The sequence below is a fragment of the Chiloscyllium punctatum genome, chromosome 4 (genome assembly GCF_047496795.1).
Source record: "Chiloscyllium punctatum isolate Juve2018m chromosome 4, sChiPun1.3, whole genome shotgun sequence".
In the NCBI taxonomy this organism is placed as follows: domain Eukaryota; kingdom Metazoa; phylum Chordata; class Chondrichthyes; order Orectolobiformes; family Hemiscylliidae; genus Chiloscyllium; species Chiloscyllium punctatum.
Window position 1 is genome coordinate 85,304,115 of NC_092742.1, and position 23,000 is coordinate 85,327,114.

General features: G+C 38.5%; 1 protein-coding gene across 4 annotated transcripts in view; it reads left to right on the forward strand.

The window, feature by feature from the left end:
* pcnx1 (pecanex 1) overlaps positions 1-23,000 on the forward strand; it is a 280,941-nt gene that overhangs the window by 183,893 nt on the left and 74,048 nt on the right. For all 4 annotated transcript variants that reach the window (XM_072569208.1, XM_072569209.1, XM_072569211.1 and 1 more), the window contains 5 exons: positions 1,039-1,148; positions 13,866-13,971; positions 15,337-15,429; positions 19,882-20,032; positions 20,924-21,065. In XM_072569208.1, the coding sequence (XP_072425309.1) occupies positions 1,039-1,148; positions 13,866-13,971; positions 15,337-15,429; positions 19,882-20,032; positions 20,924-21,065 (602 nt within the window). The remainder of the gene's footprint in view (positions 1-1,038; positions 1,149-13,865; positions 13,972-15,336; positions 15,430-19,881; positions 20,033-20,923; positions 21,066-23,000) is intronic.

Here is a 23,000-nt window from a genome sequence, read left to right on the forward strand (position 1 = left end):
ATTATTGCTGGTTTACTGCCTTTTCAAAGGCCACTGTATCCTTCCTGAGGTGCAGTGCAAAAACAACTGAGCACAGTGCTATGAGTAAGGTCTGAGTGATAAGTAATTTGCAGTAATATTTTTTTGTTGTTCTATTCCTGTTGTGATGAAACCTATTGTGCAGTTAGTCCTTTTAATTAGTCTTTGCACCAGCATGCCAGTTTTTAATAGATTATTTAATCAGAACCTTTAAATTCCTTTTTAATCTATTTCCAGTATTTCCACAACAAGAATATTGCCATGCTGTTATCTTATGACCAAAGTGCACTCTTTCATGCTTATGTTAAACTGAATTGATAATCATAATATGCACTGGCTTAATCTTTTAATAACCATGAGCAACTTTTGCTATCATTTTCACAGGTTAATATCATCTGCAAAATTGGATATGTCCTCCTTTTATTAAAAAAAATTATGCCTATTTGTCCAGAGCATGGACATCTTGGGCCCCTATGAAGAAATACTTGACACTGCTCATCAATCCAGATTGTCTATCTTTTTGCTGCTCTGCTCCCTGCCACAAGATTGCCTCCAGTTCTATGTCATTAATTTTAGTGAAGTTTCTTTGAAAGGTTTTTGTTTTAAGTGTACGCATTGATCTCCTTCTATTCATCACCTCAATGATTGTGTTTAAAACAAATTGTTTAGTTTGGTTTACTTTTCAAAGAACCAGTTTCTTCAATGATTAACTGTGAAATAATGTTTGATGTTTTATTGCACTAATTTGCTTTTTTTTATGCATGTTATCCATTTGATCGTTTCAGCTGTTGCTGATGTTTTGTTAGCTTTATTTTGAATATATTTTTCTTTAATAAGATCTATCTTGACCTTTTTTATTAGTGGATCTTGCCTGTTTAACTTGGTGTTACAAACCAATTCTATATTTTAAACAAAGCATCGTTAACTGAATGTGCTGCAACTGAAAATGACAAAAAAAAGGTATCTATCATCCAGTTTTCAACAGTTTTAAATAATGTTGTTTTTACTGCTGCCTTTTAGGATTCCTGGGATGCACAACATATTCCAGTTCTTTTCTCTGTCTTTTGTGGCCTCCTAGTTGCTGTCTCCTACCATCTGAGCAGACAAAGCAGTGATCCTTGTGTACTGATGTAAGTTGTCCCATTTCAAGAAGCAACTCGTCATAAGTTTTTATAATAGCTGTACAAATCCAAAGGATCAGGTTGATGTGTATTATAAAGAGAAAATTCTGGGAATGCTGTGCAGGTCAGGTAGCATCTGTAAAGGGAAAAACAAAGTTAATTTATCAGGTCATAATGTAGGATAAGGGTCAGGAATGAGCTGTATGTTCCCTTGAGTCTGCTCTGCTATTCACGATTATGACTTGAGTTTTGACATGAGCTGAACCTGTCTGCCTGCTTCTCTTTGGTTCCCTTAAAAAGTTTAAAATTCTACCAAATTCTGCCTCTGACATTTTCATGAACGGAGCATTCATCGTCTTTGCAATAAAGAATAACAAAGATTCACAATCCTTTGAAGGTCTTCATTTCTGTTCATCTCAAACCAAAATGGCTGAACCCTCATCCTATGTCCCAGTGTTCTAGATTCTCCAACCAGGCAATTAGCCTCTCAACATCTATCTATCAAATTCTTTTAGAATGTTTCAGTCATTTCATCTCATTCTTATGAACTCCAGTGTATTGGTTTATTCTACTTAATCATTTTTATAAGGTAATCCTATCAGCTGAAGAATCAATCTACTCAATTTAAGGACCGTTACTTTTCATCAGAAGGTGTGCTGCTTGAAGCCATAATTGGGGTTTTTTTTGCATCAAGTCGACTGGTAAAATGTGTCACTTCTCAAGCTGAGGTGGGATTATAATTTCTAATTAGTGTTCTCGTTCTAGATTTTAATCATGCAAATTTTCATGATGTGGTTGTGTGCAAGAATGAGCAAGCAAGGAATCTGGGTGACTGGATGTATCAAAACCAGATATTGAGTGACAAGATATTCTTTCTAATTTTGAAATGTGCTACATAATTATACAGCCTTGGAATGAGAGCAGAATATAAAGACTCATTTCAGAAGAAAGTGCCTTCAAGGCAATATTTGAGTGGAAATTTTGTGAAGAAGTATTAAGTGAGGTGTAAAGTTGAAATCCAATTTAAAAAGCAGGCATGCTTAGCAGGTCAGCAGTGTTGATAAAAATCCTGTGGTTTGCTTCTACCATTTGACAAATCTGTGAATAACTGATTAATTGTTTCGTTCCACATATGATAAATAATCTTGAATTTTATTCTTGATGAATGTATAATAGCACATGGCCTCAGCAATACATGTACATCGTTGTGACACTGTTTTTATTAGGCATGTATTGTGACACACTATCAGTTATCTGGTAGTTGCACTCTTCCAGTTTTTTGAGGTAAATCAGCAATAAAACACTCAAACATGACATACGTTTTGTGCTTGGACTGCCACTGATTGTGAGCACAGGACTGTTGGCGGAGGCTAACATTCAAGCAGAAGAGGTGTCGAAACTTTTGCTCATGCTTAAAGTAGAAACATTCTGGTTATCGGGAACATTTCTGTACTTCCAGCATTTACCTTGTTTGGTCCTTTTGAATTTTATATGCACCTTTGAGATTCCCCACTTATTCTTCTAAACTCTAGTGAATACAGTCCTAACTGATCTAGTTTCTCTTCAATCATCAGTCCTGCCATGTCAGGAATCTGCCTGGTAAACCTTTATTACATTCCCTCCATAGCTAGAACAATCCAAAGCTGCACACAGTATTACAGGTGTGGTGTCACCAAGGCCGCTCCAATTATAGCAAGACGTCCCTCTTTCTGTACTCAAATTTTCTTGCTGTGAAGTTCAATATGCTGTTATGGACCAGACCAGACCCCCTCAAAATATTTTAAGAAGATAGCCTAGATCCTAACTTTTTCTTATTTTAAAGGCAAATGGGGAGTGCTATGTTCCCAATGCAATTTGACTGTTCCAATATAGTAACATCCTATAAACACACTCCTTGGCAAAAGTTGAGACACACATTCTCCATTGCAGGAGGAAAAAACATCAAGAGAAAATTCAGAGAGCGTAGCTGCCAGGAAACATCCGCTGAAGCCTCCAATTTTGTTGAATCCCCAACAGGTTCAGATGCTACTGAAAGACCAAAACGCAGAAATCCTGATATGCGAGAGCTGGCCACACCCATTCAGGCTGTTCTTTTAAAAAAAAACAAAGCCTTCCAAGCTATATATTCAACAGTTACTAGCTAGTTCAGCATCTCTTGTTCAGTTTCTCTCTTCAAAGAAACCAAGACAAAATAACCTCATAGACACAGCATCACCACCTTCGTGCTCTGCTACATATGCATGCTTACTTTTAGCAGCTGGTGGACAAGATACCCAGGTCTGGCTGCACCGCACCCTTTCCCAAGCTATTGCTATTCAGATAATCAGCCTTACAGTTTTTGCTATCAAGGTGGATAACCTCAGATTTTTCCCACATTTATACTTTATCCTTTATCCTTTTTTTGATGCTGTCCAGTCTTCTGCCCTACCACCCGTCTTTGTACAATACTATCTTGGAATTTTTCTTTCCTGCTGAATGTGTAAAATCTGTGTTGTAAAATATTCCCTTAAATGTCTTCCATTGTATTCCTATATACATATCCCTCAGTCTAATTTGCCAGTTACTTTAGCTTTCTATAGTTTCACAATTGCCTTTATTTAAGCTTAAACTGTTACGCTTGAACTCACTCTTCACTCATTCAAACTGAATATAAAATCTAATCATATTATAAAGATTGCTACCTAAGACCACTGCATTATGAGGGCATTAACTAATTCTATCTAGTTGCACAATAAACCAGACAAATAGATAAACAAGGTAAACAGATCGATGCATGTCAATGCAGAGAATTGAAAGATGTGTAAGTAACAAGAGGGAAATTATGTACATTTTAAGTGATCAGGTATTGCAAAGACTTGAGGACTAAGGAATATGCTATAAGAAAATTAAAAAAGAACTGTGAATGCTGGAAACCTGAAGCTGAAACAGAAATTGCTGGAGAAACTCAGCAAGTCTGGCAACATCTGTGGAGAGAAAATAGAGTTAATGTTTCAAATCCAATGATTTTTCTTCTAAACCAACAATTTCTGTTTTTGATATGGTGTGAGAAACACCATTAAAGATAATAGCATGGTTGATTTTTGTATCTTGCTATGCAGAATACAGAAATAATTAACAAATGTATCCATATCATAGTTGTGTTAGATTTGGAGCAATATGTGCTATTGTTTGTGCACTTCCTTTTAGAAGGATATAAAACTAATGGATAAAGTGTCCTGAATTGTTGAGATAGAACACTTAAGAGACTCTGCATAAAGAGACACTTGTTTATGCAAGTTAGGATAGAATCGGCAGTGATTAATTCTTTCTGCTCATCAGATGGAGAGAGAGTTTGAAGAGGACACAAATTTAAATTGGACATTGCATAAACTTTTTCAATGGTTTTTGTACTTATACCCCGTTACTCCAAAGCAGGCTTTCAGCTCCTTGTTCCTCCGTTCAACATAAATCACTGCTGGCAGTAGAGCATAACAATGGTGTAACTTCCTGCACCCCTCCTTCTCCATCAACAGTGACTGACTCAACACATATGTCGTCGACAAATCCACTGACTCCCACAACTACCTGGACTACACTTCCTCCCACCCTGCCTCCTGTAAAAATGCTATCCCTTATTCCCAATTCCTCCACCTCCACTGCATCTGCTCCCAGGAGGACCAGTTCCACCACAGAATACACCAGATGCCTTCCTCCTTTAAAGACTGCAGTTTCCCATCCCATGTTGTGGTGGTTCCTGCACCTCCTCCCTTGAACCCTCCCCTCCAACCGCAGCAAGGACAGAGCCCTCTTGGTCCTCAGCTTCCACCCCACCCATCACCGTATACATCACATCATCCTCCGCCATTTCTGCTGCCTACAAGTATACCAGAGATATATTTCCTATCCCACCCTATTCGCTTTCCATGAAACTATTCCCTCCACAACTCCCTCGTCATGCCCATGCCCCCCAACTCCCCCTCCCTTCCCGGCACCGTCCTCTGCCACCACAGGAACGCAAAACCTACGCTCATACCTCTCCTCTCAATTCTGTCCAAGGCCCCAAAGGAGCCTTCCACATCTATCAAAGTTTTACCTCCACCTCCACCTCCATTTACACTATCTGTTACTCCCGATGTGGTCTCCTCTACATTGGGGAGAAAGGCTGCCTACTCACAGAGCACTTCAGAGAACATCTCCAGGATACCTGCACCAACCAACCCCACCACCCTGTGGTTGAACACTTCAACCTAACACCCCAACCCCAACTCCGCCAAGGACATGCAGGACTAAAGTGGAGATGTGTTGGAGGCTGGTTCAGTCAGCAGTATCAAAAGATACAGAGAAGCTGAGAAACATGAAATAGAAGAGTTTCCATTTGTGACTATGGTTTAAAAAAAACATTTTGCTAATGTCATGAGAAAAAGAAACTACTTTGCTTACTGAATTTATTTCTTCAATAGATACTTTACAATCTACTCCTTTCAGAAGGGAAACAGTGACGTTGTGATAAGATCACTGGGCTAGTAGTCCAGAGGCCTAAGCTAATACTGTCAAGACATTGATTCAAATCCCACCACCAAGGCTCATATCAATTAAATTCAATTATTTTTAAAAAAATCTAGAATTGAATGCGAGCATCAGTAATAGTGACCATGTAGCTACCATTAATTGTAAAAAAAAACTGATTCGCTAATGTTCTTTTGGAAAGGAAATCTGCCGTTCTTACCTGGTCTGACCTCCATGTAACTCCACCCCCACCGCAATGTGATTGATAAGTCAATGTTTTAGCAAGCCATTCAGTTAAAGGTCAATTATGGATGGACAACAAATGCCAGCTATGCCAGTGATACCCACATCCCATGAAAGAGTAAAGAGAAACGTAATTGGACTGAACTGCATAAGATATATGCATTATATAAATAGATAAAATACTGAGAGAAAGAACAATTTAGTTTTAGTGTCCGTTCTTGGGTAATTGCTAAATTGATCATCAAAGACAGACTGACTTGGAAGTATATAAGCTGATTCAAGTCAGAATAGTTTTGTGAAGAATTAGTCATTGTTAATGCATCATCTTTTTTTTTGAGAATTTCATTAGTACAACGGTATAAGAATTATTCATAACTTCTGCACCTTCCATATTGCCTGTTGAAGAATGGCTCATGAACCTGAACCTGTTTTGCTACATTTCACTGGTTAAATAAGAAACACCCATGGGGGTAATTCTTAAGACTTTAAGTGCCTGACTGGCCAAACTAATGATCGTCGGCTGTGGTTGTTGGAGGTCAAACATCTTGGCCACTGGATTTTACTGTAGAAGTTCTATGTAGTAGATTCCCAGGTCCAACAATTTCCAGCTATTTTATCAATAATTTTCCCACCATCATGAGGTCAGAACTTGAGACGTTCACTGATGACTATACAATGTTTGGCACTTTTCATGGCTCCTCTGGTGGTGAAGTTGTCCATGTCCAAATATGGCGGGATTGGAATTGACTGATGAGTGACAGGTGACTATTATGCCACATAACTGCCAGGCAATGACCATCCGAGAGAATCCAACCTTCGTCATATTACCATCACTGAATCTCTCTCTCTCTATCAATATTCTATGGTTTAACATTGATCAGAATCTGAATTGGTAAAAATAAAATAAAATCTGTGGCTACAAGAGCAAGTTAGAGGCACGGAATTGAATGAGCCCAGATTGGACCTCGTGGCAGTGGTAAGGGAGCCCAGCTTGACTCGAGTGGACCCAGTGCAGACATCGTGATGCTGGCAAGTGAGCCCCTACTTACTTTTCTGGGTCGAGAACGCAACCCTGGCATCGGAATTAGCAGCTGCGATGTCGGCACATAAGGGCCAGTGGTGAAAGATTGCACCTGGAGCTTGGCGATTTTGTTATTTGGGCCTAGTGCTGGCGGTGACTAAGCTGTGACAGAATGACAACAGGTGTCATCGAGGTGGGTCCAGCAGGAGAGATGTGATTGTGACGCTGGTGTGTCTGGCGCAGGTGGCGGTGAGGCGGTGGCAGAAAAGAATCAGTCCAGTGGCAAATGATGCCTCCTGAAGAGTGATGCTTTCAATGTTGGTTGTCAGGTGGAGATGATGGCAAGGTGGTGGAGGAGTGATAATGGCACAAGAGTCCTTGACAGTGAACTAGCTCAGGACTGAAGGACTCTCAAAGATTTTTCTTCCTTTTTTTTCTTGTTCTTAAAAACTATTTAAAATGATGCTGGATAATGATGACAGAGGAAAAGCTTTTCACTGTATTTTATTGTTTTTCTCATGACAATAAAATCAATCATCATTCAGAAGTCCTATGGCAAGTAACTTCCTTCCTGATTCCTCAAAGCCTGTCCACCATCCTCATAGCACACAAAATGTGACAGAATACTCCACTTGCCTGGGTTGATGCAGTGTCAACAATATTCAAAACGTTGAAAACCATGGATAAAGCATCCCACTTGATTGACATCCTTTCTTATATGTTCAACATTCACTCTGTTCATCATTGACACATATTGGAGCAGTACGTATCACCTAGAAGGTGCACTGCAGGAACTCACCGTGGTTTCTGAGGCAGCATCTTCCAAGCCCATGACCTGTAGCACCTACATGAACAAGGACAGCAGCTACACGGAAAACGCCAACACTTAAGTTCCCCTCCAAGCACTCACCATCCACTCTTGCAACTATATTGTGGTATCTTCACTGTTGCTGGGTTAGAAGATGCCTCACAATGTGTAATCTGATTGGGTTGAGGAACAGATTTCAGAGGCTGAATAACCTCCATCTGCAAGACCCCCCACCCCCACCCCTTCCCAGCCCAGCTCCACCAGCACCACTGAAGTATGCAAATAGAGCTCAGAAATAAAAACATAAGATGAGAAATACTCACTATTTAAGGAGAGAGAAAAGTTAATGACTCTTGTAGGTCAATGTCATGTCATTAGAACTAGAGTTCTCTCTTCACAGATCTATGTGCAACCTGTGTTTAAAACTGATATGGTATTCTGCACTTTATACCTATAAATAAAGTTAAAGTAGCTAAGTAAATACTTTTCATAATTGGATATGAATATTTGTCACATTCTTGTGATAGTCCTCTTTGTTGTTTTAGTGGTGGGTTAATTTATTTCAACACAACTCAATTTAAGACTTGAATGGATAAATATCGTGCACATCTGTTCATTGTCTTAGCACATCCATCACAGTCCGCCAGTTTTGGGCTGATCTAAACAAGTGAACAGATGCAGAATATAATTTATTTAATTAATTTTAGCGAGGAAACAAATTGCTATAATTTGGAAGTAAAAACAAAAATGCTTGGTATGCTCAGCACGTTATTAGTGACGAGAGAATAGAGATAATATTTCACGATTTTTACCTTGCATTGAACTAGGAAATACTTTTAATCACCAAATGGGAGTAATCACTTCGGGTTCCTTCAAGTGTTAGCCTCACCAGAGGTTTATTTTTGCTGACACAGGTGAAGATATGGAAATAATGCCCCATGATTGAATACTTTGTTGACATTTTCTAACATGAAAGGTGCCCTTGAAACTTTAAGGGCCAAATATCTTTGGGAGCAAAGAATATTACTTAAAAGCAAGGTGAATTCAGAAGTGGAGAGAGTAAAATGAAGCTCCTTGCCATTTATACATTCGGATACCTAATGCATAAAGTTAGAATCACATTTTGTAGCAAGGAAGTTAAACGTGTTTGTGAAAATTTAGCTGAGCTTAACTTTTTTTTTTAAAGTAATGAAGTTTTTGATGGCTTATGGGAGACTTAAAGTACGCATAATACTGACACCATCAGATGAAATAAATAAAGACAGGCATAATGATTACCTCCATAAAATCATGGCGTGAAATTGCCCAAGTGCGTCCTGTCCACAAGAAGCAGGACGAATCTCATCTGGACAGTTATTGCCCAGAGTCTATTGTTAATCAGAGGAATAATGGAATTGTAGTGCTTATTAAGTGGATCTCACTAACCACTTCAACTCACCAACCTTAATGTCTGGATTGTATTCCATCAGCACTGCTCACTTCAGACCTATTGCTTTGCGAAAATATTTGCAAAGATAAAGATAGCAGTGTGGAGTTATCCCAAAGAGTCAGCATGGACATGATGAGACAGATAATCCCTTGTTTGTATCCATTCTATGATGTATTGCAGCCCAGAGCTTAACAAGGGGACATCCAGCTTTTTCCATGATGTTTTGTTGAGTGCCAAGAAATTTGCCATCAGTAGGTTGCAGCTGGGTAGACAGAGTGCTAATGTAATTCAGAGCTCCTGGCTAATGCTTTGGGGTCATGGGTTTCAATCCCACCATGGCAGATGGTAACACTGAATTCAGTAAAATCTAGATTTGAAAAAGCTAGCGTAATGGTGGCAATGTAGCGATTGTCAATCATTGTCAAACCGCTACTGCATTGGATTTGCATTGTTGCAGTCCGGAGGATGTGCACTCAATTGATTACTGAAGTGAGGGGTTTGTCTAATGGAGAGAGATTGAGCAGTATATATACTCTATATTCTAGAGTTTAGAAAAATGAGAAGAGATCTAATTGAGATACATAAGATGCTAAAGAGGATTGACAAAGCAGGTGTAGAGTGGACATTTCTTGTGGGGCAGTCTGGAATGAGAACAATAACTTAAGGATAAGTGGTAGCAGATTTAAAACAGATGAAGAGGAATTACTTTTTTTTTTAAAAGGATTGTGAATCTGCAATTGACTATCCCAGCAGATGCTGGGTATTGAGTAAATTTAGCGAGGAGGTAGACAGATTTTCAGTTAATTTTGGGTTGAAAAATTAGAGAAGGTGGGCAGGAAAGTGGAGTTGAGGCCAAGGTGAGATCAGTCATTATCATAATGGATGGTGGAGCAGGCTTGAGGGGCTGATTTGCCTACTCCTGATCCTATTTCTAATGTTTTTATACTGTGCCATAGAGAAATTCACTGAATTGTTAGTAAGTAAAAAGAGGCATTTGGCCATAAGCTACAATATGGGGCTACTTACATGCCAAAAGGCAGAAACACCATGCAATGGAGAGGGTTAAGCAATTGCGCAACCAAAAGATCAGATCTAAGCTTTGCTGTCCTGCTGCATCCAGTCATGAAATGGTAGTGCACAATTAATAAAATAAAAACCAGAGGAGACAGCTCCACAAATATCTGTATCCTCAATGACAGCATATCCAGCATGTCAGTGGAAAAGATGAGGCTGATGCAATTGCAGAAGTTTCATGTGGATGATCTAACCCAGTGTCCTAAGATGACCAGCATCTCACAGGCCAGTCTTCACCCAATTTGATTCACTCCAATATTAAGAAATAGTTAAAGGATGGGTGCTGACGACATTATAGCCAATATACTGAAGTCTGATACTTCAGAACTAGTTGTGCCAAGCCAAACAATTCTGTTGGAGTTCCTCACTAACAATGAGGAAAATTGTCCAGCTATGTCCTGTTCTGCAAAAAGCAGGACAAATCCAACCCAGCATTTACTGCCCTGTCAGTCTACTCTTGATGACCAACAAGAAATGGAAAGAGTTTTTGGCAGTGATATCATGTGGCACTTTATAACCTGCTCACTCACAGTTAGTTTGTTTTCAGCCAGTGCCACTCAGCTCCTGACCTCATTACATCCTTAGTCCAAAGATAGACAAAATAACTGAATTCCCGAAGTGTGGTGAAAGTGACTGCTCTTGACACTCAGGCAGTATTTGACTGAATATGGCATTAATGAGTCCTGTCAAAATTGGAGACATCCGTAATCAGGGGGAAGTTTTCTGATGATCAGAGTCATACCTATCACAGAGGAATATTGTTGGTTGTTGTTGGAGGTCAGTCATCTCAGCCCCAGTTTATCACTGCAGGTGTTTCTCAAAGTATTCACTATTTTCAGCTGCTTCTTTAATAACCTTCCCTCCTCCTCAAAGTCATAAACAGAGATGTTTGCTGTTGATTGTACAATGTTTAGTGTTTTTTATGATTCCTCAGGTTAATAGGCAGTATCCACGTTTTGGCTAATAAGTGGCAAGTAACATTTATGCCATGTAAATGCCAGACAATGGCCATCTTAAGTGAAATAGAATATAACCATCTCCCCCCTTATTCAATAGCATACCTATCTCTGAATCCCCAACTACCAATTCCTTGCAGGTTGCTATTGTTCAGAAATATAGTACTGTGTCCAGAAGAGTAGGTCAGAGGCTAAGTATTGTGTGCCAAAAATCCAAATCCAGACTCCCAATGCCTGCACAAGTCTACAAGGCATCCTGTTGGTTGGTATCCTGTCTACCACCTTCAGTGTTCATTCCCTTGACTAACCATTTACAATGACAGCAGTTGTATCATCTAGAAGGTGAACTGCAATAGACTGTACTTTCCAAATGTATCACCAAGAAGGCCAAGGGTAGCAGATGCTTTGGAATGTCACTGTTATGATCCCAGTTGATTGTAATGCTGGGCATGTCAAATTCTAGAGTGAAACCTCGCCTGACACGGTTGCAAAAGTTTTCTTGCTTGTGTCCTGCATGTTCACCACATTGGTGGCTGTACCCAAGATATGCAGACACTAACTTTTCCAAAGTGGACTTTAAGAAAAGCCCTGTCTGCCTGAACTGTTCAAGCAACTTAGGACTTCTTTACAGAGCTTTGATAGTCTGGAGAGTGCCACAAACTGAACTGCCCCTCCACTGGTATGAATCTTTTTTCTCAACTTTGACCCAGTGCGGTCCCGGGCCATCTGTTTTTCTGTTATCATAAAAGTTCAAATTTGTAAACACTTCAAGTTTGAAGCCTAGTTTGAAATCCTTGTTTAAAAAAAATGACAAATTGACTTTGAAAGGAAAATCTTTTTCACAGAATTGAAACTTAAAATCCATTTACCTCTACTTTAGAATCTAAATTCCCAAATGATAATTTATTGCAACTACCATCTGCAACATCACCTCCAAATCACATTCCTTCCTGACTTGGTGTCGTATTGCTGTTCCTTCACTTTGCCCGAGTCCAAATGTCGGAACTTTACACCTCACAATACTGCATGCACCTAGACCCCAAGGATTGCAGCAGTTCAAGACGACAGCTCACCACCATCTTCTCAAAGGCAATTAGGGATAGACAATAAATGCTGGTTTAACTGGCAATGCCCATGTCCCACGAATGAATTTTAAATAATTGTAAAATTGAAATCATTGGTATTGGGGAATTACTCTTCTGACTCGAGTCATAACGAAAAATGGAGGTTCAATATTTGTGGTTGTTGGATACTGAATATCCTAGTTCCAACATGTCATGCAACAATTCCTCAAGGTCCAAATGAACCATAGAATCATATCATAGAATCCCTACAGTGTGGTAACAGGCCATTTGGCCCAGCAGGTCCATACCAACCCTCTGAAGAGTATCCCACACAAACACATTCCCCTACCCTCTTATTCTATATTTCCCCTGACTAATGCATCTAAGCTACACCTCCCTGAACACTTGGGGCAGTTTAGCTTGGCCAATTCAGCTAATCACATCTTTGGACTATGGGAGGAAACCTGAGCACCTGGAGGGAATGCACACAGACACTGGGAGAATGCGCAGACTCCACACAGACAGTCGTCCGAGGCTTCAATCAAGCCCAGGTCCCTGGCACTGCGTAACAGCAGTGTTAACCACTGAGCCACAGTGCCGCCCCATCAATACAAATGATCCGATTTAAGTTGAAATTTCTTTGAGAACTCAATGTTGTCTGCTGGTGCAGTTAAAATGGTGAAAATTGTCCAGTGTTTAAGTACAGCTGATTTTTGTCCATTGGCCCTTGCTAGAAAATTTGGATGTGGTCATTGGGTTGACGTTTGTCTTTTCTCTGACTTTAGAATGACTAAATGAGGATTTGGTCAATTGAATAAAAATTGTTGGAACAACAGTAGAAGTTACTAGAAAAAACACAGCAGGTCTGGTAGCATATGTGGAGAGAACTCTGGAGCTGGAATGTTAGCTCTCCACATTTGTTTTTCTTCTGACTACCAGCATTCACAGTTTTTTGTTTAATTGTTTAAAGGAATTGTCGGAAGCTTAACAACCTTGGAACTGTGTCCAAGATGCCGCATGCCTAGAAGAGGGAATGACACTAAAATTAAAACAGATATAATTATAGAATCCCTACAATGTGGAAACAGGCCATTCGACCCATCAAGTCCACACCACCCTCCAAACAGCATTCCAACCAAACATACCCTATCCCTGTAACCCTGCATTTTCCATGACTAATCCATCTAACCAGTGCATCTCTGGACACTATGGGCAATTTAGCATGGAATTGAGCCCGGGTCCCTGGCATTGTCAGGTGCAATGCTAACCATTGAGTTCACTATGCCACCCTAGTTGTTGGAAAATTGTTTGCAAAGAATCAGAATGTGACCTAGTTATTGCTGTGTAGATCATAACTTGACTCTCTTGGTAATGAGCTCTGTTTATGCAGATAATCACACAAAGGTTCATTGCTAAACATTTTTATGGTGATGACTACTTTTTGATATGAAAAAATGAGTGATCATAGCTGTGACAACAAAAATACTGCTGGGCAGATTGTCTTCTGTTTTACTTAAATTCATCTCCACAGTGAGGACAAGTTTTACAGAGGCAAAATAATAGAATTAGAGTTATTTAGAATGAACAGTGAAGATCTCCTAGTCAGCGTTTAAGTAAATATTGTTCTGTTTGCTTTGAAATTGCAGGTCTTTAGTGAAGTCAAAAATCTTTCCAACTACTGATGATAAGAATCCTGAAGATCCTCTAGCAGAGGTAAAAGATCCTTTACCAGAAAAGCTGAAGCAGTCTGTTGTAAGTTATATTTTTTATTACTTACTAATTTAATTTATATGCAACTTTACAGTGCAACAATAATTTTAACATATACAGCTTTATGTGTTTATATTTGTATAAGTGTGACCGAATAAGATATTGGATACTTTGTGATGACCGATCCCTTCGACTAGAACCTGAATGAGCAAGTTGAGTTTTACAACAGTCCAGCAATGGTCACCTTATTCTTCTTGCTACCCCAGAAATTGCTGCCTGCATTTAATTCAGTGTCACAAATCACCACAAAGGAAATGTTGGTCCAATAGATTAAGTACTGAATTTATAATCGGGGCTGCATGGTGACTCAGTGGTTAGCACTGCTGCCTCCCAGCACCAGGGTCCCAGGTTCGATTCCCACCTCGGGCAACTGTCTGTGTGGAGTTTGCATATTCTCTCCATGTCTGCGTGGGTTTCTTCCGGATGCACCGGTTTCCTCCCACAGTCCAAAAGATGTGCAGGTCAGGTGAATTGACCATGCTAAATTGCCCTTAGTGTTAGGTGCGTTAGTCAGAGGGAAATGGGGGGGTCCAGGTGGGTTACTCTTTGGCTGGTTGGTGTGGACTTGTTGGGCCAAAGGGCCTGTTTCCACACTGTAAGGAATCCAATCATAATCCAATCTAATCTATTAGCATGGAAGCATTTCCAAGTTCATATGTGTAGCCAGTCCACCTACGCTTTGTTCTTCTTCAACTAGCCCCCTGTTCTGGCAATTTCCTCCAGTGTTCACTTGAAGGTACAGAGTCAGATCAAACTACAATTCCATAAAGAACTGCAAAGGCTGTGTATCTGAAACAAAGCATCTTGTTTTCCACTTGGGGAACCTGCAGCTTGCAGACCTCAGCAATGAGCTCATTAAGTATAGAACCTAATCACCACCTTCCAGGTCCTTTACCCACCCCCACTCCCCAAACCCAGTGTGACATGGATTACTTTCAGCACAGCCACCACATTTTCACCCACTCTTGGCAATTTGTCTGATCATTCTGTGAGAGGTGTAGAGCATTATGGTTAAGTCTAAAATTGTCATTAACCAAAGCTAATGTGTATATTCTTCCATAATGGTCAGGAATCTTGGTAGTTCCTTTTTCTATAAAGCCTTCTTTGTCCAGTTAATCTGTCATTGACCAGGATTCAAAATTTGTGACTTGTCTGAACATTTGTAATTTGTTTTTGGTAAGTAATTATTGGACTGGCGAAGGTAGAGACTAAACAGCACCCCATAATGAAGTGACTATTTTAGGGAAAAAATTTAACAGACTTTGATCATTAAATACAATTGTTGAAATGATTTGACACAAGCAGTTCTGAAAATAGCTATTGTTTTTTTTGTTGCTTCTTCTCCAGAGTGAACGTTTACAATCCGATCTGATAGTTTGCATAGTCATTGCCATCTTATACTTTGCAATCCATGTCAGCACAGTCTTCATTGCCCTGCAGGTAAAGAGCTTGAGTTTTTATTCTGTGGAATAACATATAACAAACCACGGTTTTCCAAAGCTATGTCCAGTGACCATTTTGAGTGCCTGAAAGAAGATTTTAGAACTGATTTAAGGAAATATAAAGTCACTGAGTCCTTTAGCCAGAGGAAACATTTATGGAATGTTCCACACTCTGCTGTTGAATGCCAAGTTGTGTAAAATCTCCTTGAGAGGCATAATATTTTTGCAGTTAGTTAGTTGATCTAAATATTGAACTTTGCTGAATTGAGCACGTTGAACGATGACCAGAGTCAAAAAGAAATATAATTTCTCGCAACTTTATATGTAAGGTATGATTGTTAATTCCACAGCTCATTTCCTGTGGAGTTCACTTGTCGGGGCAGAATTGTATTGTATGTATTAATATTTTACACCCTCAATAAGACAGTGCTTCATTTAAGAGGCAAATTATCATGCAATGTTATGAGGTTTCTTATTTGGGAATGAAACAGAATGACTAACTGGAATTTCAGTATTTATCTGAATAGATCTGCAATTGGTCTGCAGACTCAAGCTATTCAGTGACCTTCATTCCAGTTATGTTCGCTGTCAGTCAACAAATTGTCTACTTTTGTAAGCAGTATTTATCCACTAACCTTTTCAAAATGTATAATTTTAGAAGCCCTCTTCACTTTAAAATCTTTGCCAACTGCTGTTAACTGAAAGCCCTATCTCTTCATTTAATGCAAGCTGAGTGGTAAATGTTATCCCAGCCAACCCACATCTCATGAATGAATTATTTAAAAAAAGACTGTTTAGAATTTAATGACTAACTGATTTTTGGTAATACATAAAATGTAAAAGTTCAGCTGATTCCAGCATCATCATGTATTATATTATTTGATTGGCAGTTAGGGAGTTTGTACTCCTCTGTCTGGCTTCTAGTAATTTATCAACCATAGCATCCAGAATCACCAAATTGTTACAGCATAGATGAATGTAATTCTGCCCATTATGTTTGTGCCAGCTCCCAATGAGTATTGCATTTAGTGCCATTCTTCTATTTTCTCCCTGTCACCATGTACTGTTCCTTTTTCAAATGAGAACAATTGCCTTTTGAATGGCTTGAGTGAACCTCGAACTCTGAGGCAGTGTACTCCAGACTTTGGCCATTTGTTGTATGAAAGTGTTTTTTCACTGTCATTGATGCTAGATAAATTGTATATTTTTAAATCCAAGATAGGTTAATAAAATTTATCCATCAAAAATATTAAAGAGCGTGGGGCAAGTGAGGGTATATGGCATTAAGTCATAGATCACTTATAATCCAGCCAGTTTGAGGGGCCAAGTGCCATTATCTGCTTCCTTTGAGACTTAAAATCTCCTGTTTGAACTATGTGATAAAAATGATATGATTCTAAAACCAATCCACAATGGTGCAAGAGCAGCTTAAACCATCCAAATCTACCATGACTTAGAGTGATAGTGTTCCTTGCATTATTGATGTAATAACCCTATTGAGACCAGTTAGTTTAAGTAGGGTAATATTGGCAAAACGTCAACTCTTTGATATTTACAATTAACTTTTCAAATCATAAAGTAACCAGAAAGAAAAGTGAAAAAATTTGGATTTGTTTGACTTGTTTTGCTGGTGAAATTCTCGTCTGTGAGCTTGACCTTGCTGAAAAAAAAATGGCGTTATCAATTTGCAGATCAAGAGAGCATGCTTAAGTTGGCAAATCTGTAGGACTAATTGACCAATTTAAGCTGCTTTGCACAAACACATCTCACCCTCAGCCTCTCTGTTCTTTTTAAAAACCTGTCTAGATTTGCACATTAATTGCTCATTAAACTTGCCACAGAAGGTTAAGTCCACTAAATAATAGAGTAAGCATTTTTCACACATGATGATTATTAATACAATTGTAACCAGTATCTGTTAGAATTATAGAAATTGACAGCATAGAAGGAAGCTGTTGAGGTCTTGTGCCATAGTGGTAGTCTTCCAACTATTTGCACCAGAAGGTCTGAGTTCACACATTTGCCCTGGTGAGTGCCATAACATGTCCAAACATATTGATTTAAAAAATAACTAGAAGGAAACCATTAGGACTGTTGTGGTGCAGTGTCCCTAATTCTGAGCTAAAAGGTCCAGTTTCAAATCCCAGTGTCATATGTGCCTGAACAGGTCTATTAAAAATATCTAGAAGGAAGCCATTGGCCTACTTTCTAATTCTTGATCTGTAGCTTTGTAAACTTACACTTGTTGGAGATTTTAAAAACATTAGATTTTGTATTTGTTTTCTTAATTTTTGTCTTTTTTCAGTCTCTTAATGGAACGTTCCTTTTTATGCTTCTGCACCTTATTTGACTCTTAAATAGTATGTGATTTTCTCTTCACATTAATTGTTCTGTTCTGCTTTAACCATTTAAGTCATTTTGATTCAGGAAGTGCATTGTTGCTCCCATTCCTCTGAGTCCAGGTCCCTGTTAACAATGCCATAACATTCTCAGCTCTTGCTTGCAGCAAATAGCACTACAAAGTAAACTTGAGCTGGAGAATGTAATCAGCTGGACACACCACAAAATGCTCCAGTTTTGACCATCTCTGTCCCACCGTCATTCTTGTTATTAAATGTGAATTTTGGATTCCACCTATAATCTGTGCAATGTGCAACTGAGAAAAGCAAAGTGCAATATTTCAGATTTTCAGCATTTTCATGTTTTAAGCTAGTGCTTTTGTTTTCTGGAAACTATGATGATTTTAATAAACAATTTGGAAAGCACATACAATTGACCAGTTAATAGTTAATTGCACATAACATGCCTTGTGCATAGAAAAAAATACTTTGTGAAGTATTTGTATGCAGGAAAGAATAATCAATGTCAACTGTTATGGTTGAAATATTACTCATGGTTAAACGCTCTTGGTTGTATTTGTAGAATTAATAAATACCAGGTCTTTTCCAGTAGGTATAAATTATTGATCATTTTCCATGAGTGAGTGCAAATGAGTGAAGAATTAAAATTCCGCTAGAATTAAGGCTGCAGTGCTAGTTGCTCAAGAAGAAGTGAGCAACTTCTTAAATTTGCAATCAGCTTAGGAGAAAAGATTGCAAAAGAGTCACAGATTGATAGGCTTGTACGGTATGGGAACAAATCTCTGGTCCAACCCATCCATGCCCACCAGATATCCTAAACTAATCTCGTCCCATTTGCCAGTGTTTGGCCCGTATCCCTCTAAACCTTTCCTATTCATGTACCCATCCAGATGCCTTTTAAATGTTGCAATTGTATCGGCCTCCACCACTTCCTCTGGCAGCTCATTCCATACAAGCACCACTGTCCGCATGAAAGTGTTTCCCCTTAGGTCTGACTTATATCTTTCCCATTTCACCATAAACCTATGCTTTCTAGTTTTGGACTCCCCCATCCTGGGAAAAAAGGACCTTGGCTGTTCACTATTCATGTCCCTCATGATTTTATAAACCTCTATAAGGTAAGACCTCAGCTTCTGACTCTCCAGTGAAAATAGCCCCAGTCTATTCAGCAACACTTCCTTTAGTTCAAATCCTCCAACATCCTTGAAAATCTTTTCTGCACCCTTTCAGTTTTAACAACATTTTTATAGCAGGGAGACCAGAATTGAATGCAGTATTCCAAAAGTGACCTAACCAGTGTCCTGTATCATTGCAACATAACACCCCAACTCCTATATTCAATGCACTGACCAATAAAGGCAAGTGTACCAAATGCCGCCTTCACTACCCTGTCTACCTGTCACTCCACCATTAAGGAACATGAACCTGCAACCCAATGTCTCTGTTCAGCAGCACTCCCCAGGACCCTACCATTAAGTTTGTAAGTCCTGCCTGATTTGCCTTACCTAAATACAACACCTCTCATTTATCTAAATTAAACTCCAATTTACTACTCCTCGGCCAACTGGCCCATCTGATCTATATATGAAGTTTATGCAATGTAAGTGTGGTCAACGCAGGAAGAACTTTGTATCTGCCATGAACTGTTTTTTCAGATATGTAAGATTGCTACTATTGTGGGTGCATTTTTGGTGTGGTAAGCCAGGGTAGTGGAGAAAGTCAACAGAATATGAGCCTTGAGGAATATTGGAAAAATTGCTTGTTATTAATATTTGACAATGTAACTCTACATTTGTGAATTGCATTGTGTTAATCTTCATTTTTGCATTTCAAAACCTGTTGAATTTTAGCCTTTTATCTGTTGCCAGAAGAGATGGCTGTACCAAAGCCAAGAGTAATGCCAACAAAAGGGATTTAACACCTGATGGGCTTGGTCTTCAGTTTAAGTAGGATACTAAATTAAATTTGCATTTGTGCTACAGTGTTGAATTATCTCAGATTGCCTTACATTAAATTGCTGTTGAGTGCTGCCAACTGACTATACTGAAGTAAATGTACTATATTGATTGTGTATTTCTCTTGTCTCCCAGCCTGTCCTCAGCTATGTGCTGTATACCCTGATAGGTGCAGTAGGATTTCTAACACATTACTTGCTGCCTCAGCTCAGAAAACAACTCCCTTGGCATTGTTTCTCTCATCCACTGCTGAAAACCAAGGAGTACTATCAGTTTGAAGTGCGAAGTAGGTACTCCTCTAATAGCTATATAACCAAGAATTATAATGAGTTGTGACTATCCATAAAGGTATAATGAATGGTTAATTAATTTAATTACTATATTATATTATCTCAAAATAATGCATTTCCAAATAGTCTGGCAATAATGTCGATATGGGATTTACCAGAATAATGCTGTAATATTAGCTCCATTTTTCAGGAAGGAGCAAGTTCAAAATGAAAATTAACTATTAAGAATTCAAAAGGTCGTTTAAAAATATAAGAGAGGCAGCTTAAAAAATGACCTGAGAAATATCTTTAGGGAAATAATAAAGGATAAACAAAACAGTGAATGTGCTATTAACTAGCCTTAGTTGAGGTTATTATCCCAAGCTCCTTTGCTAATATTTCACTTTATTGGCATGGGTCCACTGCCAGTACACTAAAGCATGTAATTGGGTCAATTTTTAAAACTGAATTTGAAGGAAGGAACAGTTCCATGATTGTTGAAATGTAATTACAATTTAGTGCAATTAACATTTAAGTTTCACCTCAGAAGGGAAAATTCTTCATACTTTTGGTAAATAAAACATCTGGATCAATGCTTTTCATTTCAGATTAGGAACTGGTTCAAAATGGTCAAAGCATTACAAAGATATATTTGATTTGGGTAACATGATATTTTCATTGCTAAGTGTGTATCTGTAAACATATTCTGGTTGCAAGTTTTGCTGACATCCTGGTCACTGCAAAGATGAATAGTCCTATTAATATTATTATTATTATGATGATTATTATTATTGGTTTTTTTGTTAAAGCACCTGCAACATTATCACTTGGAACCTGTCATGTACTAATGATGGATTGTTTGGATTTGTGCGGTTCAGAAAACAACCTTAATAATTTTTTTCTCACAGATGCTGCACATGTCATGTGGTTTGAAAAGATGTACGTTTGGCTGCTCTTTGTGGAAAAGAACATTATTTACCCATTGATTGTTCTCAATGAATTGAGCAGCAGTGCTAAGATGATAGCTAGCCCAAAGAAACTGGACGCAGAGTAAGGTGTTTCTCTTTATTATTACTTTCCTCAGCTAAATCCCTAGTTTTATTCCCCATTTTTTAAAGTTGCCTTGGCGAAATAAAGTTTTTGACAAATGCAGTGGATATTTGATCACTGGTAGTTCTTAGCCATTTCCCAAACCTGACAGCTCAAGAAGCTTCAGAAATGCGAATGTCCAAAAATCTGATGTACATTTTTTATTAGATCCAATTTCACAGATTGGGTGTTGCTTTGCTTTTGCCTATTTGTTCTGGGCTGTCCGTGGAGATTTGGTAACTACTTATGAAACGTTAAGGAACTGTAAATCTATACAGTATTCATAGCCTTTCCATTGTGCAAGAATTGTTACTCAGATATTTTTATTTCAATGTCTTTGACTAGATAGGGAAAATACATTAGAAGGCATGACTATACAAAGGAAATGGGCAGTTTTAAAACACTATTGGCTTACTGTAACAGTATATTCATCCAAGGAGCAAAAACGAAATAAAGATCAGTCAACCGTGCCTGACAAAAGACTTTAGAGATTTTTTTGTTGAGAAAGCTCATGAGATGGCCAGAAATAGTGCTAAATCTCAGGATGGGAAAGATTTTAAAATATCACAAAGGCAGACCAAGAAACTGGTAAGGAAGAACAAATACAATTGCAATCTGGCAAAAGTATAAAAATGGACTGTGACACCTGCTACAAGTATGTAAAAAAAAAAAGAAACATTTGGCTGAGATGAATGAAGTAAAGTCGTGACAATTTACAATGGGGAATGGAGAAATGGCAGAGAAGCTAAATGATTACTTTCTGTCTGTTTTCACTTAGGAAGATACAGGAAAGCTCCCTGAATTAGAGGTCCAAGTGATTAAGGAGAATGAACAGTTGAAAGAAATTCGTATTAAGGTAGTACTAGAGAAATTAATGGGGCTGAAAGTTGGTAACTCCCTGGGACCTGATGGTCTACATCCCAGAGTTTTGAGGGAGATGGCTACAGAGAGAGTTAAAACATTGGTGATTATCTTCAAAAATTCTATGAATTCTGGAATGATTTCTGTAGATTGGAATCTTGCAAATGTTTATCCCATTATTTAAAAATAAGGGGTAGGTTAGCTCAGTTGCTGGATTGGTGGTTTGCAATGCAAACAATGTGGGTTCGGTTCTGCACCACTTGAGGTTGCATAAAAAACTTTCCTCCTCAATCTATCCCTTCATCTGAGGAGTCATGACACTTGGGTTAAACCATCACCAGTCATCTTTCTCTTAATGACAGAACAGACCTTTGGTTTGCTGTGATTATGGTGACTTTGCCTTTTATCTTTTATTTTAGTTTTCCCTTGCTCTTTTCTGAAATAGTCTGGGAATTGTAGACCTACCTGCCTTACATCATTAGGGAATATGTTAGAATCATCATAGTGACTGAACACTTGAGTAAAAATAGTCAGATTGTGCATCGTCAGCATGCATTTGCAAATGGAAGCTTATGTTTGATGAATTTATCACAGTATTATAAGATTGTTACTTAAAAAAATGATAGATGAGACTCTGGATGTAGTATATTTGGATTTTCAGAAGATTTTTGATATGATCCTCCACTTCATATGTTTTAGGAAAATCAAAGCATGTGAGATAGAAGGTAATGTAATGCGATGGATTAAGGATTGGTTAACAACTGGGATGGTGGGACTGTGTTATGAAGAGAGATGGGTCAGTCTGTGCATGTTCTCTCCAGTTTCAAAGAATGGTCATCTCATTGAAAGCTAACAAACACTCAAAGAGTTAGACAGGGTAGATGCAGATAGGATGTACTCCCTGATCGAGGGTGGTTTAAAATAAAGGGATGATATTTTGGATTAAGTGGAAGAGAAATTTCTTTCCTTAGAATAATGAACCTTTAGCATTCTGTACCCCAGAGGACTGTGAAAGTTTCAATTTTGAGTACATTT